Genomic DNA, 19,455 nt, shown 5'->3' with positions numbered 1-19,455 from the left:
AAAGAAAAGTCCTGTAGTTATTTTATTTTTATTTATACTATGTAGAATTGTATTGATTAGGGAATGTAAAGCGAGAACCGTGGATTTATCTTTTTGAAATGCAAATTGTTCCTGTCTTATAATGTTAAATTTATCACAGAAGCTTATTAAACGTTTGTACATACATTTTTCAAAAATCTTTGAGATGATGGGTATTAATGTAATTGGACGATAGTTATTAATATCTTCTTTGCTCCCTTTTTTGAATAATGGTTTGATAATAGATTTTTTCAGTCTTTCAGGAAAAATTCCTTCAGAAAATGAGGCGTTCACAAGATGTGTCAAAACATTAACTATCTCCATGCTACATGCTTTTATTATTTTTGTGTTAATATTATCGTAGCCTACTGAGCTTGTGTTTTTTAATGATAAAATTATAGTTTTTACTTCATCTACAGACATTGGAGCTAAAAACATAGAATTTTTATTTAAGAATGAAGTTTGTGTTAGGGCAGAAATAGTATTTTTAGTGAAATTTATATAATAATTATTAAATGCATTAGCTATTTGTATAGGTTCTTTTAAATATTTTTCGTCAGATTTAATAACATGTATAATATCTTTTTCTTTTAAATTATAGATCTCGTTTTTTATAACATTCCATACTGCTTTACTCTTATTTTCACATTTATTTATGAATTTAATGTTACTGTGTCTTTTGGATTTAAATATACACCTTTTTAATACATTAGAGTATTTTATGTACTTAAGTTTATTAACTGCGTCTTTATTTTGATAATATTTATATCGAAGAAGTCTCTTTGTTTTACAACTCTTTCGAATTCCTTTACTTATCCAGTTATTGTCAATCCTATTACATAGTTTTAATTTAATTTTTACGTTTGGAAAACATAGATCATAAAAAAGACACATTAGGTCATGAAATATATTAAATGATTTGTTAAAGTTTAATTCATCGTACACATCTAACCATGAAAGATTCCGCAAGCATTCTCTAAATTTTTTAACATTAGCATCACTATAATCTCTTTTATAAATATATTGGGGTCTTGACAATTTAACATTTTTTATGGGAAAAGATAATAGCTGTGCAGTCTCGTGGTCAGAAAGGTGAAGAGGTAGCACTGATCCCGAAGCGTCAGATATGTTACTTATGATATGATCAATACATGCGGTATTGCGAGTGGGAACGTTTATATGCATTGTAAAATTATAATTGTGGCATAAGAATTTAAAGTCGTCACTTATTTTACCTTTCTTAAGCGTATTTATATTAATATCCCCAGCTAGAATTATTTTTGTTTTAGAGTTAAATTTTTTAATAAAATCATGTAAGAGTTTATCCAGAGTATTTAAAAAAAGAAAAGGGTCCGATAATGGTGTTCTATAAACACAAATAATTATTGTTCTAATCTTAGGTAGTTCTACACTGCATACTTCAAATATGTTTTGTGATGCATATTCTTTGACAAAATGCAACTCTTTAAATAATATATTCTTTTTAATTAATATACACGAGCCACCACGTTGTTTGTCTCTGCAAAAACAAGCTGCCATTATAAAATTATTGATTTTGATAAAATTTTCATGGCCTTTTTTTAAAAACGTTTCTGTTAAGCATATAACATCCGGATAACAATCTATATCCTCCAGATCTCTTAAAGTTAATTCCAAAATTTCTTTTTTAGATGCGATGCTGGCTATATTTTGATGAAGGATTTTAAATGTTGAATTTAATTTATTTAGTTCTTGCGTTTTAGATACGAAAAAATGTACTTTCTTGAATTGTGGCATTATCAGAATTATTATAATTGTTATTTTTGTCATGATGTTGATACCGGGTCCAATAATAAGGAAGCGTTCCCTTTTTAGGAATATTACGCAAATACGATTCATTTGTGTGTCTGTTATTAAACATAATTTTTTTGAGATTAGACGGATTGACAAATTGTTCATCGTAGTCATAAGAATCAATACAATAGTTTACAGATTTACAGATATCAAGAAGAACATTACCGCAATGGACATATTTACAATGTTTGTACCACCTACATAACTTTTTAATACTGTCATTTAATTTAAATGTATTTAGAAAGTTATTTTTATTAACGTTTAAGATTATAATACAATTTTGATCAAACTTTTGCAAAATAGTGCGTAAACAAGAAAGAACAGCATTTGGATTATTGTCATTTTCACCTAGGCATAGTACTAATTTGTCTTGTGATGATAGTTTGACGTTTTGACAGTTTTGTACAATATCTATACTGCGGGAGTTTGGTCGCGTTTCACCATATACACGATACGTTTCATATGTTGTATTGTATCTAGAACGAGAAAGAGCTGCAGCCAAACCAGAACATCGTTGTGCACCATAAATAAGAATTTTCTTTCTCTCTGATAAATTTGTAGAACTTTTCAGTTTATCGCATCTATCTATGGTTGTAGTCAGTAAACTTCTTGAGATTATCTCCAATCGTTTAGTGAGTGACTCAATTTCTTTATTTGTAAGGTCTTGCTTTTGCTGTAATTGTTCCATTTGTTGTTTGAGGTATTGTATATTGATAGTAGGAGGGCGCACGATTATTGGTTGTGTAACAGGAGAGGATGGTACGGACATACTGGAAAAAGAGCTGATTTGTTTGTCGTAACAAGGTGTTATTGAATGAATTTTCGATGATAAATGAAATGACTTCAGCGTATTTATTTCAGTGTTCATATTACTAAGCTGTTGACGAAGTTCAATGTTATCTACTTTTATGCCCGACAGAGTGGTTTCCATATTTCTAAGGTCATTTTTTAACTGACTTATTAGCTTGCTTATGTCCTCTATTGTAGGTTGATTATTGTTTATAATTTTGTTTTGAGGTTGGGTTAATTTTAAAGGAGAGCAGAAAAGTTCATCCGATGAGTCAGTTAGTATGTGAGAATCTACAATTTGAGATTCTTTAGGTTCATCTATATCTTGCTGAATTGTGGCTGTAATTGTATGATCGTACTGTTCTTTGCGCATTGTTTTATTATTTGTTAGTTCTTGATCATTAGATTGTAGACGGGAAACGCATTTTTTACACGCCCATTTATCTCTAGACTCCTTCGACATTAAAAAGTACATTTTCTGTGATATTCCAGCACAATCAAATTGTAGTATTTGCTTACAATGTGAACATTTTAAACAGCGTTTTATATCTACAACATCTTTACACTTGGAACAAATTGTTTTATCCGCCATCTTTCGGTGAATTTGCACGTATTTAATAGACGATTCGGTATAGCTTAATCAGCCACAAATTGTATTTTTTTCATTAAGTAGTTATCATTATTTCTACAAACATGTTAAGTTATAATATTTGTAACTATTCAAATAATAGAAGAAAAAAACTTGAAAATAAATAACTTCAGAGCAGCCCCCGTCCAGGATCGATCTCCAATCTCTCAGTGCACAAATGTACATTCGTCCTCAGAGCCGTCTATGCTTTAATAGAACAGTTGAAAATAAGCAACTTAGTGTAACTATTGCGACTCGGTTGTTTTTTATGAGACTTGGTTCAATGACCGCCGTGAAATAGTCAACCAATCAGCTGTTGATTTGTTGACATCTTATAAACTTAGTCTAATTGTCAACGGTTTTCAAACAAAGAACATAATTTGTTTTTGATTTTTAGTCCCTTTTGAGCAGTTATTATCACTTTTATCACATAGCCATCAATTTATTGTTCGTTTTGGCATAGCACAAAAACAATTAACACTATAATTTTGTAATTATTTTACTTTTGTGTTTGTTTTGGTAGCACTTATTGTCACACTGTTTTGATGCACTTATTCACGTCGGATTATCTCGTAAACAATTTCGAATAAACTTTGATATATAATGTTCCTTTTAAATCACTTTTTATCACACTGAGTTTACTTTAACTATTTTTAAATAATTTTTATTTACGGAGCCGAAGTGATCGTTGGCTGTCACGGCTGTCACTTTTATGGCTGTCACTTTTAACAGGTCAGGGAGCTATAACAGGTGCTTTAACAGGTCAGGGAGCTATAACAGGTGCTTTAACAGGTCAGGGAGCTATAACAGGTGCTTTAACAGGTGCTTTAACAGGTCCTAGGGAGCTTTTACAGGTGCTTTAACAGATCAGGGAGCTTTTACAGGTGGTTAAATAGGTCAGGAATCTGTAACAGGTATTTTATCAGGTTAGGAAGCTGTGACAGGTACTTTAACAGGTTAGGAAGCTGTGACAGGTACTTTAACAGGTTAGGAAGCTGTAACAGGTGCTTTAACAGGTCAGGGAGCTATAACAGGTGCTTTAACAGGTCAGGGAGCTTTTACAGGTGCTTTAACAGATCAGGGAGCTTTTACAGGTGGTTAAATAGGTCAGGAATCTGTAACAGGTATTTTATCAGGTTAGGAAGCTGTGACAGGTACTTTAACAGGTTAGGAAGCTGTAACAGGTGCTTTAACAGGTCAGGGAGCTTTTAGAGGTGGTTAAACAGGTCAGGAAGCTGTAACAGGTATTTTATCAGGTTAGGAAGCTGTTACAGGTACTTTAACAGGTCAGGGAGCTTTTACAGGTGCTTTAACAGGTCAGGGAGCTTTAACAGGTGCTTTCGCAGGTCAAGGAGCTGTAACAGGTATTTTATCAGGTTAGGAAGCTGTTACAGGTGCTTTAACAGGTAAGGAAGCTGTTACAGGTACTTTAACAGGTCAGGGAGCTTTTACAGGTGCTTTAACAGGTCAGGGAGCTTTTACAGGTGCTTTCGCAGGTCAAGGAGCTGTAACAGGTATTTTATCAGGTCAGGGAGCTTTTACAGGTGCTTTAACAGGTCAGGGAGCTATAACAGGTGCTTTAACAGGTCAGGGAGCTTTTACATGTGCTTTAACAGGTCAGGGAGCTTTTACAGGTGCTTTAACAGGTCAGGGAGCTATAACAGGTGCTTTAACAGGTCAGGGAGCTTTTACAGGTGCTTTAACAGATCAGGGAGCTTTTACAGGTGGTTAAACAGGTCAGGAAGCTGTAACAGGTATTTTATCAGGTTAGAAAGCTGTTACAGGTACTTTAACAGGTCAGGGAGCTTTTACAGGTGCTTTAACAGGTCAGGGAGTTTTTACAGGTGCTTTCGCAGGTCAGGGAGCTGTAACAGGTATTTTATCAGGTTAGGAAGCTGTTACAGGTGCTTTAACAGGTCAGGGAGCTTTTACAGGTGCTTTAAGAGATCAGGGAGCTTTTACAGGTGGTTAAACAGGTCAGGAAGCTGTTACAGGTATTTTATCAGGTAAGGAAGCTGTTACATGTAGTTTAACAGGTCAGGGAGCTTTTACAGGTGCTTTAACAGGTCAGGGAGCTTTTACAGGTGCTTTAACAGGTCAGGGAGCTTTTACAGGTGCTTTCGCAGGTCAGGGAGCTGTAACAGGTATTTTATCAGGTCAGGGAGCTTTTACAGGTGCTTTAACAGGTCAGGGAGCTATAACAGGTGCTTTAACAGGTCAGGGAGCTTTTACAGGTGCTTTAACAGGTCAGGGAGCTTTAACAGGTGCTTTCGCAGGTCAGGGAGCTGTAACAGGTATTTTATCAGGCCAGGGAGCTTTTACAGGTGGTTAAACAGGTCAGGAAGCTGTAACAGGTATTTTATCAGGTTAGGAAACCGTTACAGGTGCTTTAACAGGTAGGAAGCTGTTACAGGTACTTTAACAGGTCAGGGAGCTTTTACTGGTGCTTTAACAGGTCAGGGAGCTTTTACAGGTGCTTTCGCAGGTCAGGGAGCTGGTACAGGTATTTTATCGGGTCAGGGAGCTTTTACAGGTGCTTTAACAGGTCCGGGAGCTATAACAGGTGCTTGAACAGGTCAGGGAGCTATAACAGGTGCTTGAACAGGTCAGGGAGCTTTTACAGGTGCTTAAACAGATCAGGGAGCTTTTACAGGTGGTTAAAGAGGTCAGGTAGCTGTAACAGGTATTTTATCAGGTAAGGAAGCTGTTACAGGTACTTTAACAGGTAAGGAAGCTGTTACAGGTACTTTAACAAGTCAGGGAGCTTTTACAGGTGCTTTCGCAGATCAGAAAGCTTTTACAGGTGCTTTCGCAGGTCAGGGAGCTTTTACAGGTGCTTTAACAGATCAGGGAGCTTTTACAGGTGGTTAAACAGGTCAGGAAGCTGTAACAGGTATTTTATCAGGTCAGGGAGCTTTTACAGGTGCTTTAACAGGTCAGGGAGCTATAACAGGTGCTTTAACAGGTCAGGGAGCTATAACAGGTGCTTTAACAGGTCAGGGAGCTTTTACAGGTGCTTTAACAGATCAGGGAGCTTTTACAGGTGGTTAAACAGGTCAGGAAGCTGTAACAGGTATTTTATCAGGTTAGAAAGCTGTTACAGGTACTTTAACAGGTCAGGGAGCTTTTACAGGTGGTTAAACAGGTCAGGAAGCTGTAACAGGTATTTTATCAGGTTAGGAAACCGTTACAGGTGCTTTAACAGGTAGGAAGCTGTTACAGGTACTTTAACAGGTCAGGGAGCTTTTACAGGTGCTTTAACAGGTCAGGGAGCTTTTACAGGTGCTTTCGCAGGTCAGGGAGCTGTAACAGGTATTTTATCAGGTTAGGAAGCTGTTACAGGTGCTTTAACAGGTCAGGGAGCTTTTACAGGTGCTTTAAGAGATCAGGGAGCTTTTACAGGTGGTTAAACAGGTCAGGAAGCTGTTACAGGTATTTTATCAGGTAAGGAAGCTGTTACATGTAGTTTAACAGGTCAGGGAGCTTTTACAGGTGCTTTAACAGGTCAGGGAGCTTTTACAGGTGCTTTAACAGGTCAGGGATCTTTTACAGGTGCTTTCGCAGGTCAGGGAGCTGTAACAGGTATTTTATCAGGTCAGGGAGCTTTTACAGGTGCTTTAACAGGTCAGGGAGCTATAACAGGTGCTTTAACAGGTCAGGGAGCTTTTACAGGTGCTTTAACAGGTCAGGGAGCTTTAACAGGTGCTTTCGCAGGTCAGGGAGCTGTAACAGGTATTTTATCAGGTCAGGGAGCTTTTACAGGTGTTTTAACATGTCAGGGAGCTATAACAGGTGCTTTAACAGATCAGGGAGCTTTTACAGGTGGTTAAACAGGTCAGGAAGCTGTAACAGGTATTTTATCAGGTCAGGGAGCTTTTACAGGTGCTTTAACAGGTCAGGGAGCTTTTACAGGTGCTTTAACAGGTCAGGGAGCTTTTACAGGTGCTTTAATAGGTCAGGGAGCTTTTACAGGTGCTTTCGCAGGTCAGGGAGCTGTAACAGGTATTTTATCAGGTTAGGAAGCTGTTACAGGTACTTTAACAGGTCAGGGAGCTTTTACAGTTGCTTTAACAGGTCAGGGAGCTTTTACAGGTGCTTTCGCAGGCCAGGGAGCTTTTACAGGTGCTTTAACAGGTCAGGGAGCTTTTACAGGTGCTTTAGCAGGTCAGGGAGCTTTTACAGGTGCTTTAGCAGGTCAGGGAGCTTTTACAGGTGCTTTAATAGGTCAGGGAGCTTTTACAGGTGCTTTCGCAGGTCAGGGAGCTGTAACAGGTATTTTATCAGGTTAGGAAGCTGTTACAGGTACTTTAACAGGTCAGGGAGCTTTTACAGTTGCTTTAACAGGTCAGGGAGCTTTTACAGGTGCTTTCGCAGGCCAGGGAGCTTTTACAGGTGCTTTAACAGGTCAGGGAGCTTTTACAGGTGCTTTAGCAGGTCAGGGAGCTTTTACAGGTGCTTTAACAGGTCAGGGAGCTATAACAGATGCTTTAATATAATTACATAAGGAGTGTGCAGCAGCAGCGCCCTCGGCCGGTCCCGCCCCGCGCGGCGGTACAGCAGCGCCACGGCCGCCGCCTCGTCGTCCGCGCGCCACGACACCACCTCGCGCCACGGGACCGCCTCCTCGCCGCCGGTACCGTCCTCCAGCGGGCCCAGCTGCAGCCCCGACCAGCCTGGAATTGATGTAGCTGGTGAGTTCAGTTCAACCTGATGTCACGCAGTCAGGTATACATAGCAATTCCCAGAATTATGATGATTGTCGTAAGAAAAATAATTGAGGGGAAAACAATGGACAAAAAATGTTTTATTTTTTTAATTGTTTATCTATACCCAGCGACAGCTGGCGCGCCGCGTGCGCGGGCGGGAAGGCGACGTGCCCGTAGCCGGGCAGCGAGCGCGCGAGGGCGAGGTAGTCGCGCGCGCGGCGCACGTCCTGCAGCGCCTTCAGCTGGTACAGCCGCGCGCCCGCCGAGCACACGCCGCGGTTCACGTCCTCCACCGCCTGCAACACGAGCCGCTTGGCGAGAGTGTACACCTAGCTTTATGCTCAGCGAGTGTGTACACGACATTTTATACTGAGCGAGAGTATGCATGTCGCTTAAGTAGGAGGCAGCGGTGAAGCATCCAAATACTACATTTAACATGTTATCATTATTTAATAAAATAAATAAAAAATTATTAGCCAAATGCGTTTGGAATTAAAAATTTACCAACACAAAGATAATGAAGTAAATACATCCAAATAAATTGGGGTGGGGACTACAGCACAACTTGAAAAAAATAGAACTACCCGAAAAAAAAAATTTCTCATTTTTACCCCAGTATCTATTTCCATATTAATTCCTATGAATGTAAAGAATACATTTGTTTTTTCTGTGCTATTTATTATCTGTTGTGTGTTGTGACGTGTGTGTTTAACATTTAAAAGTGACATTGAGGCTCTGTATTCTCTGTATTTTCTGATTTCTCTGATTGTCAACTTTTTTTATCGGTCAATTAAGGAAAGCTGGTATGTTCACAGTACTCACACTTATGCAATTTCACTTACAGTATGTTCAAAAATAAATGCGACTCTAGTTTCATTTTAGACTTGAATTGTAAAATGGGTGCGTTATAGATAAATATATGCAAATATAATTACATACTTATGAAAGCTCTCATAATTTACCTGTAAAATTATAATTTAAAAGTAAATCAATTGATGAAGTTAATTATTTATTCTAATAATAATCAATTGGATAAAAGTATTAATAATCATTCAATTATCAAATAATAATTAAATTTCAGGTCAAAAAAACAATACAAATAACACGTGCGCTTACTCCCAAGTTCCCAACACACGGATGGTTGTTTTGATAATGATTTAAATAACGGGCGTTTTTTTAATAATGTGATAACTCTGATTATCAATTAGTAATTTGATTTTTGAAAAAAAAAATGCCGATTTTAGTCAAAATTTATATTTTTCTAACAAGATCCTTATCATCCAAATTTCCACCTTAGTGAGAAAAATTGACATTTCTAATGAAAATGAACAAAAAATTAAATGATTTTATTAAATACTGTAAAATAGTCTATAATTCTTCCATTTACTGTATCACAAAATTCTTCATAGATTTTTAGATATTCGTACTACACCAATTACATCACCCTGTATTTATAAACAATTGCAAAATATGACACATACATAGGCCGGGAGATACTGACACAAAATTTCGGGTCATTTGTAACAGAATGGCGGTTCTACAGAGGTCTTATTACGCAATGACTAAAAGAAAAATGATGGTCAGAACTCAGAACGCTGGTACGGGTGGACTAGTCGCGTGGGCGTTAGTCGAACTCGTCGGATAAATAGCGAAAGTCAAACGATTTGTAACACAAAAATTTTAGAATTCACCGATAGCCCATAAAAAAGATGTAGGCGGTAGTGTCATGCCATACTTTTCCGGTGTAACTTACAGCCCCCCATACCGACGCGATGCGTTGATTAAAAAAAAAAACAATTCAAACATTTGTACCAGGCTAACTTTTGCACAGGTAATCATCATCGTGCAGACATTTACGAAAATCGCCATGCCATACTTTTCGGACGATTCCAAATGGCCACCATACCGCCAAATCGTTCAAACTACGAATAAAATCTTACAATAAGAAAAAAATCTTATACACATTCGCCACCTCCCACAGGTATGGCATTATCACACTTCTATTTATAATCATTCAGGAGTTGTTGAAAAAAAAATATAGGGTGGTACAAATCGTTTGGCGAGAAAAAAAAATTCAAAAATTTGCAGATTTTCCGCGGTATGGCGACCATTTGGAATCGTCCGAAAAGTATGGCATGGCGATTTTAGTAAATGGCTGCACGACGATGGTTACCTGTGCAAAAGTGAGCCCGGTACAAATGGTTGAATTGTTTTTTTTTTAATCAACGCATTCACGTCGGTATGGCGGACTGTAAGTCACATCGTAAAAGTATGGCATGACACTACCGCCTACATCTTTTTTAAGGGCTATCGGTAAATTCTAAAATTTTTGTGTTACAAATCGTTGGACTTTCGCTATTTATCCGACGAGTGTGACTAACGCCCACGCGACTAGTCCGCCGGTACCAGCGTTCTGACCATCATTTTTCTTTTTGTCATTGCGTACTAAGACCCCTCTAGACCGCCATCCTGTTACAAATGACCCGAAATTTTGTGTCAGTATCTCCCGGCCTAACATGTGCAATGTGTAAATGTGTTGATGTTCCAGCTCTTCTTAATATACCAATATGGATTAAAGGCTTTAAATGTTGTTTTTTTATTACAACGAAAAAACGCAACTGTCTTTAATTCATTTCCCAATATTATTATCATTATATGAATATTAAACATTACCTGCCAGAATATAAACTCCGCTGCTTTCGGGTCGTCCTCTATAACAGAGAGCTCAGTGTGCGGGTTGAACAGCCACTTGCGGAGCGCGAGGCAGCTCGACGACGCGGTCGAGTAGTTCTGTATGTACAGCGAGTGGGGGCACTCGTTCGGTTGTAGTTTGCGTTCTGGAATTGCATATGTTATAGACAATTTAATTGTGGATCAACCAAGTCCCTTAAAGTTAATCTTACTTATAAATAAATCTACTATATAAAAATAAGTCGGGTTTTCCTTCCTGACGCTATAACTCCAGAACGCACGAACCGATTTCCACGGTTTTGCATTCGTTGGAAAGGTCTCGGGCTCCGTGAGGTTTATCGCAAAGAAAAGGTATCTCTGGTGGCGAAACGGAGTTCGCCCGGTTTGCTAGTAAATTATAAATAAATAAATAACTTACTAAAAATCATCCTAAATGTGTCATTTTACAGTTTTTGCTGATTTTGTGGCACATAAGTTGCATAGCTATAAAATAATAACCTAGATAAAGCCAATTTTTGGAAAAACAGCTTTTTATCAAAATTTTAGGTCAGCCTGTGCTGTATATTTCTGGCTCCCAAAGTTCACACAATGCAACCCTTGAATGTAGCTCACTAAATTAACACCATAACAATATGAACTTGTTATTTATCACTTAATTAATTTTAAATCCATGAATATTACCAAATATGCAAAAAAATACGATATAAAAAATCTCACCAAAATTATATTCCACGATTTCGAACAAGTAGAAGTACTTCTCCACACTACTAGAAACCAAGAGTCTTTCACAGACGGCATTCAACAAAATATCCACGTTAGCCAACTTTACCCAACCCAATAAAAAAGAAAACTCACCAAAATTATATTCCACGATTTCAAACAAGTAAAAGTACTTCTGCACACTACTGGACAGACCAATCTTCTCACAAACGGCTCTGTACACATCGTCGGCATTAGTCGACTTTAGCACGGACACTGTGACCACAGCTTTATCTGGTAATAACACCTTGAGGTCTACCGGTGAGGGGTTAGAGGAATCGTCCGAATCCGTGAGGAATTCTTGTACTGCGTCCGATTCTGCTATCACGCGAACTGCGCATACCTGAAAGTTTAAAAGGTGGTAGTGTAAGACATTTTGGGGTCCAAAATCGATTATCCAGTTTCAAATAAATGAATTAAGGAGATAAATAGCCAATTTCACAGGTAAGCTAAACAGAACATAGGCAGAAATTGCGAAACGGCCTATAAAGTAAAGTCTGGAACTCTAACGAAATAATATCGGCTTTTTATTGCGTTCTTTATTTCATTGGCAAAATTTAGTAGCCCAACATTTTTATAGCCATAGGTTTATTAGGCTATCTATTTTTGTCAATTTATCAGTATAAAATGTTTTACTGGTGAATTTTCTCGCCACATATAGAATTTATTAATAAGTAGTATATTATTGTTTTTTTTTTTTATATACCTTTTCTAAATACTGTTCTAAGCCCCTTCTTCTCGCGTCTAACTGTTGTTCGCTGAGTGTGAATGGCCATTTCCCGGGTAGTTTTGGGAAATTGAAACCTGAAATATGTGAAATGCACTCATAAATAATCTCTTCGTAATTTTTTATGAAACCTTCTTAAACAATTAAATAAATGATTTAGTCCTATTGATGAATCTTTAAATGTTGGAAAAAATATATTCTGGCCACTATAATAACAATTAATACGACGATACTGCCTCACAAACCATCATAAACTAAAAATATGTATAACTGGAAAACAACCACACTGTAACTAGATTCGGAATCACGTTTTCAACTATCAGGGAATAAGATCTTCTGCCCTATATAGCACCATCACCCTAATCCTTACCAAGAAACTCCTTCCTCAATATCTGATGTAGCGCCGCAAACTCCCTATACCGGCGACTACAGAGATGTCTCCCTGCCATATGAACATTGAAGGCCACATACGACCTGCCCGTATTCCGTTCCATGACCACCCTGTAGTCCGGTATGGACACTGGTAAGGATCTCTTGTCCGTATAGTCGTAACGTTGGTACACTGTCGCGCGTGAGTTGGCAGCGCCGCCGATAACGCCTATCGGCGCTGAGCCGTCGTCGCATGGCTCTAGACGCTCGGCCTCCTGGTGACAATATCGTATTTTGAGACGTGAGATCGTACTGGTATTGTGTGTAATTGGTTTTGTATTTTAGCTGCTAAGCCGCTGGATACAGACTGCTGGAAATGTATGTTCTAAAACCTAAAGTGGATAGCCTCCAGCTGATTACAACTCTTTTAACTTTTCGCGTATGGATGGTGCAATGCTAGAATGCATGCAATATTTGTTTCGAAGGACCAAGAGCGCAAAAATTTTGGACAACAATACTTACTAATGTTTTTTTCAGAGCACCTTAATTATTATCAACCTGCACTACTTATTGTATATGATTCTGGACACCTATACTGAGCGCGTAGAATTTGCAATTCTCATAATGACTTTAGCAGTAATTTAAGTGGCACTCACAATAAGGAGTATTATTTCATACCTTTTGTGTAACAGAAATGACAGTAAGCGTCAAACAGTCACCACCGGACTTGATGAGATCGACAACTTGTTTGTGTGTTGCACCTTCTACATTCACGCCATTGCTGTAAAGAAAAATTCATTATTTATTAAAAATATTAAAATTAATTGAAAATATTAAAACTGGGCTAATTCTGATAAGTGACTTACATTCTAATTCACTTTGTAGGAAGCTTAAGATATTAAATTTAATTTTTTATACTTGTAGGGCTTAACATAAAAATTTTAATCAAGATAGCTGAATACATTTTTGTTTGTGAATATAGTTCAAATCTTAACTTTAAAATTTTTATTCAAATAAAAAATTGTATAAGCATACGATATACGATATATCTCATACGGTATAAGATTACTCATAAAATTATTCTTCGTCAAAAAATATGTCCTCTGTCATATAAATAGATATAATATATTTTATAAAATAGACAAAGATAAAGCACGTCTAATTCCGGACATTCCACAATCACATCCTTCGACCTTAAGCTTATCTTATGTAATCCTGCTCTAAATAAATGGATAAAACAATTCTATTGTGTGCGGGATATTTATAGCTGTTTATCTAACGGCGTCATAATTACATTTATTGTGTACGATATTCTAATGCTTTTATACTATTTTAGTTAATACATAAGAATGGATTGGGTGTAATAAATTGAAAGAAAAATTTATGGTGAATAAATAACTGTCTTTATATTAGAACTGCATACTGATGCAGTTCAAAATAAAATTACATACTCATTGTTATAATCCGTTATCCATACTAATATTATAAATGCGAAAGTAACTCTGTCTGTCTGTCTGTCTGTTACTCAATCACGCCTAAACTACTGAACCAATTTGCATGAAATTTGGTATGGAGATATTTTGATACCCGAGAAAGGACATAGGCTACCTTTTATTGCGAAATATGTAGGTACCACGGGCGAAGCCGGGGCGGACCACTAGTTTACTATAATTGAAGACGAAACTCGAACACTATTGAGTAAATTAAATGATTTCCTATCGTTAAAGAAAAACAAGATTTATTCACAAGCAACAATGTTTTGTGCCACAGCTTTTTTAAGCTTTTATAGGTGCCATCGTTCATAAAGTTTTTAAAGTGAAACTTTTATTACATCGTCTCAAACTGTTTGGTCTGTGTAGCCAAGGGCGGATCCAGCTTTAGTGCCAGGGGGGGGTCACATAGACGTGGTCAATTTTCAAAAGCTATATTTTGGTAATTTAATAGATACGTAGATTTAAAAAAAAATGGTCAAGTGCGAGTCGGATTGGCGAACCAAGAGTTCCGTACAAACATTTTTATATGTTTTAATATTGAATTTATGCCTTTTGCGATTTTTCCTTTATCTGTGCTATAAGACGTAAATTTCTATTAAATAAAGATTAAATATCAAGATTCTGTGTTCACGGGAAGTACCCTGTAGGTTTTGATTCCTGGCAACACTTGCGAATGTTGATAAGCATGAAATGTATGTTTTAGCATTTTTTCCTCCATCTGTGCTGACATTGCTTTTAACCAAATTTCAGAACTCTGTGTTCACAGGAAGTAGTACCTACAATACCTATAGATTTTGATTCCCTTGCGATAATGTCGAAATATGCGATAATTTACGGCATAAACGGCTGTATCTTTTGATTGCGTTGGCTTATAAGTTTGATTTTTTCACCGTAGATTTGAGTATTCGGTATGAATTTCAGATTGATACCTCCACGCGTTCCTGAGAAAAAGGGTCTTGACAGGCAGACAAACTTGAAAAATATATATTTTTTGCAATTATTCCTGTATCTGTACTATAAGATGTTGCTTTGTACCGAATTTCAAGATTCTGAGTTTACGAAAAGTACCCTGTAGGTTTTGAGTTTTGATTCCCTTGCGAATGTCGAAATTTGCGAAATTTTTCGGCATTACGGCATTCGTTGACATAGAAGTTTGATTATAATCTAAGGAAAATTCATGCTTTTCGCAATTAGTAAACAAAGTCGTTGTCTCTGTGCCTATGTATGATTTAATCTTTAAAACTACGCAACGAATTTCGATGCAGTTTTTTTAAAGATAGAGTGATTCAAGAGGAATAGTATATAATTTATAAGGTTTTAGAGAAAGCGGGCGAAGCCGCGGGTGGTAAGCTAGTCTGCGTTATAAGACGTTTGATTGTACTAAATTTCATGACTCTGTGTACTCGGGAACTACCCTGTAGGTTTTGATTTCTTAGGGAGTGTCGAAAAATTTCAGCAATTACAGCTGCATCTTTTGATTGCGTTGACTAAAACGTTTGAATTTTTCACAGCATCAAGGGACCGTAGACCGTAGGATTTCCACATTAGCAAGGGAATCAATACCTGCAGAGAGCACCCTATCCCGTAAATACAGTCTTGAAATTGAGTAAAAAGTATCGTGTTATAGCACAGATGTAGTAATAACTGCGAAAACCCTAATTATTTAATTAAATTAAATGAAAATATATTTTTTTAATAATTTTAAACTTACAATCCCTTTACTCATGAACGTCTACATGTATTTAATTGATATTCACATCAGAGCTCAGGTCTATAATAACTTAAATCTGTTATTTAATTCAAATTCTATGTCAAGTGTTAACGCAATCTGAAGAAAAAGCAATAGGGAATATGCATAAAATTTGAAATGGCCTAAAATATTTTTTTCTCGAAAACTTATTATCGTAATATTATAATGAAAAGGTTTTTTTTATTTACTTATTATTTAAAGCCCTAAAATAATATTCAAAAAGTGAAAAGTAAGGGAGCGAAATTCAAACTTCCAAAACGTGCCACCACTGGTCGAACGAAATGTGACGTCATCTGACAAGACATTGTATTTTCATTTATCCCAGAAACTACAATCTGGATTTATTCAAGAGAAATGTGAATAGACACTTACTAGACCACGCTTGTCGCTTTCCATCAGGCGAAGCGATGGTCAAATGCTTGCCTAATCCTAACATAAAAAAAAAATTCATCACTCCACAGTAAACACTAAGGTGAACACCCACTGGACGTGTCATGTGACGTCACGGAAAGCGCGCGCAAAATGGCAGCGTTTGAACTGCTTAAATTTTTAAAAGTTTTAAATTACATTTATAAAAATTAAAAATATCTAGAGTATTTTGAAGCCCATTAATATTTTTTTCTACGTTATAGAATAGTTAACTATTAATTTAAGAGAAAAAAGAAAAACATGAATATTCCCCATTAGAGCCGCATATTCTGTAATTCGCAACTACTTGCAAGGGAATCATCAATAAAAACCTACAAGGTACTTCCCGTAAACACAGTCTTGAAATTTGGTTAAAAGCAACGACTTAAGCACTTACAAGCACAGATAAAGAAAAAAATCCTTTAAACAAAATTGTAAGATACAACATAATGAAAAAATATGTTTGCTCGGAGTCCTCGGTGCGCGAGTCCGACGCGCACTTGGCCGATTTTTTGTTGTAATTTGACTGTATTTTCTATTGTTCATTTAAAAAAATTTTTGCTATTTTATGTCTTATCCACGAACTGGGATATTTCGATATTTGAGGTTTTGTGTGAAAAGTGTAACAGCAAAAGTTGTAGAAAAAAAATTAATTACATACAACTTTACCATTACACTTTATTCCGCAGTTATAGTTTTTTTTTTAAATCGAAAAACCTGTTATTTGTCCTTAAATTACGACCACAGGTCGACCCTAATAAACTTTTTCTATAATTTTTGTTATATTCTCGTCCGATACCGTTTGTAATTGATTTCATTGTTCTATATTACTTTTATGTCTCAAAATTCAATAAAAACATCATATTGAACAGTATAAATTTTTTAATTTAAAAAAGTTAATATTAAATTTATTAAATCACTTAGGTCGTGGACCTATCACCTAGCCCAGGGGGGGGTCATGACCCCGTGACCCCCCCCCTGGATCCGCGCTTGTGTGTAGCGCATGTCGCGTGTATCGCGGCTGCCGAGTAGGTATACCTACTCGGCAGCCGACCGACACGCGACATGCGCTACACAAAGCAGTGTTCGGAACCGTTCGAACAGTTTCACTTTTACCGTGGTTTCATAAAACCACACAACATTTTTTGTATTGTGTGTTTTTATTGTTCCAAATAAAGAATTTTTATTTTTTATTTTTTATCACAGGATTTTTGTTTAAGACTATGAAGATAATGTTCATATTATTACATTTTTCAGTAACAAAACTGTTTAAATGTTAGATCGTAAATTATTCTTAGTTTATATAATCTCTCAGAAAAACGCTGTACATCACAAAATTGTCTCACCTCCTACATTTAGTAGCTTGTCTGTGAGAAAATCTGTATAATTCAGATGTCGTATCTGTTAATTCCCATGTAATAACAGCCAATCACACATCTGTTTCATGATATTTAAATACTTTAGAATTTTTATGAAACAAAGCATACCTATATTCATAATCAGACAAACTGTAGTAGTAAGTATCTATGATCATGATCGAAAATAATTTATATTCCATTGTGTTGCTATTCTTCAATTCTTACTTATTATTGTGTATGTTTGTTAAAGATAATAATGGCCTATATAATCAACAAACAAAATGCAACCACACACAAATTATCTACAGTATAGGTACATTCTATGTAAATACATATTTTTAATAGATAAAAATCCTCATCAAACGTTGCATAGTTTTATAGCCTACATACATACATACAGTCAGACATGGGAAGCAATTTTGCTGCATACTACGTAGTGATTTAAATCATATATTTTTATTAATAAAATTATTGTATGATATACACACCTCACTAACGCTACAGTTTGCCCCGGCCCTTCCAGATCATATATTTCAAAGCCCGTGTTATCACAATAATAGAAACAGTAACGAAAATCGCCTCTCCCACCTCTTTGGAGAGACATCTTGATTCATTACCACACAATCAATTTAAAACTACGCAATTTATTAATTATTAATAATAACACATGATTAGAATGCACACGCACTTAGATCACTGACAATAATAACTATGAGAATATCAACATTTAATACGAAAACTAATTAAAATCAAAAAGCACACCAAATTTTCAACACACTACATTCCCCTATATCCACACAGGTCGTTCCAACAGGACTCGACAATCAATTAAATATAAACAAAACAAATTCAACAAATGAGTGAACTTTATTACGACGTTCACCCACTCATACAAAATATCATTAAGAACAACGAAATTGACATAAGATAAACATGTGTTAATATGACGAAATAATTATAAACTATTGCAATATATTTGTCTAATATAACTTGGTAATTATCAGAGATGTTTCTGTAAATGAAATCGTAATAGAAACATTGACATTCTTATAAGATTCCAATATGATTTTGCTGTAAAAGTCTATGATCCCTGGTCAACTCAAACGATATAAAACTGATATTATTGTCTATGCAGAATTTGTGCATAGAGATATAATCAAATATAATCATAATTTTTCTACCTTAAAGTGTTATTTTTTTGTAACTACATACTCATAATAATGATAATGAACTTTTAATTGATAAGTACATTGCATCAAGTCAGTAGAAACAGCCATTTATTATAAAAAATGTTCAGAATGATATTAATCACTACATTTCTTTTTCAGCCCGGTGTGACCCAAAGTTGGGTATAGGCCTCTTCATGTGCACGCCATTTCTTTCGGTTCGTCGCCACTCGCATCCACTTCTTTCCCAAGATCTTCACTATGTCGTCAACCCATCTAGTAGGCTGACGGCCAACTTTTCTTTGTCCGGTCCAAGGACGCCATTCTAGGATTTTGTTGGTCCACCTGTTGTCACTTAATCTGCAGATATGTCCCGCCCACCTCCATTTCTGCCGAGACACTTTGAGTGCTATGTCTATAACTCCAGTTTTCTTTCTTATTGTCGTATTTGGAACTCTGTCTATCAATGAAATCCCGAGAATAGCGCGTTCCATCGACCTTTGCGCTACTTGGAGTTTATTCACTAGGTATTTGGTTAGTGTCCAGGTTTCAGAGGCGTACGTCATTACTGGAAGAATACATTGCTCAAACGTTCGCCTCTTCAGGAAGGTTGGTATTTGCTTGTCTTTGAATACGTCTGATAGTTTGCCAAACGCTGCCCAGCCAAGTTGAATGCGGCGGTCTACTTCCCTCGTTTGTGCATTCCTATCCAGCGTAACCATTTGACCTAAATAAACATACTCTTCTACTCTGTCGATGT

The 19,455-nt window shown here is 36.4% G+C and overlaps 2 protein-coding genes across 3 annotated transcripts in view; both read right to left on the bottom strand.

Moving 5' to 3' along the window:
* Snx27 (sorting nexin 27) overlaps nt 1-19,455 on the bottom strand; it is a 50,246-nt gene that overhangs the window by 25,661 nt on the left and 5,130 nt on the right. Inside the window, exons 1-8 of one of the 2 annotated variants that reach the window (XM_089707480.1) lie at nt 18,018-18,409; nt 13,199-13,301; nt 12,522-12,795; nt 12,131-12,228; nt 11,521-11,767; nt 10,648-10,811; nt 8,099-8,270; nt 7,769-7,941 (exon numbers count right to left, since the gene is read on the bottom strand). In XM_089707480.1, the coding sequence (XP_089563606.1) occupies nt 7,769-7,941; nt 8,099-8,270; nt 10,648-10,811; nt 11,521-11,767; nt 12,131-12,228; nt 12,522-12,795; nt 13,199-13,301; nt 18,018-18,133 (1,347 nt within the window). In that variant the 5' untranslated portion in view covers nt 18,134-18,409. Of the gene's footprint in view, nt 1-7,768; nt 7,942-8,098; nt 8,271-10,647; nt 10,812-11,520; nt 11,768-12,130; nt 12,229-12,521; nt 12,796-13,198; nt 13,302-18,017; nt 18,410-19,455 lie in introns of those variants that run through there. The other variant, XM_089707479.1, reaches the window with a different exon arrangement.
* On the bottom strand, nt 1,699-3,823 carry LOC149479701 (uncharacterized). The gene has a single exon (XM_089707138.1). It carries the CDS (start codon nt 3,230-3,232, stop codon nt 1,757-1,759), a length of 1,476 nt encoding a protein of 491 aa, XP_089563264.1. The 5' UTR covers nt 3,233-3,823; the 3' UTR covers nt 1,699-1,756.

This window comes from Colias philodice, chromosome 19 (assembly GCF_061535455.1).
Source record: "Colias philodice isolate Cphi_HAF_F1 chromosome 19, ilColPhil1 Martin Lab GWU primary, whole genome shotgun sequence".
NCBI lineage: Eukaryota > Metazoa > Arthropoda > Insecta > Lepidoptera > Pieridae > Colias > Colias philodice.
This window is presented reverse-complemented; position numbering and strand designations above follow the sequence as displayed.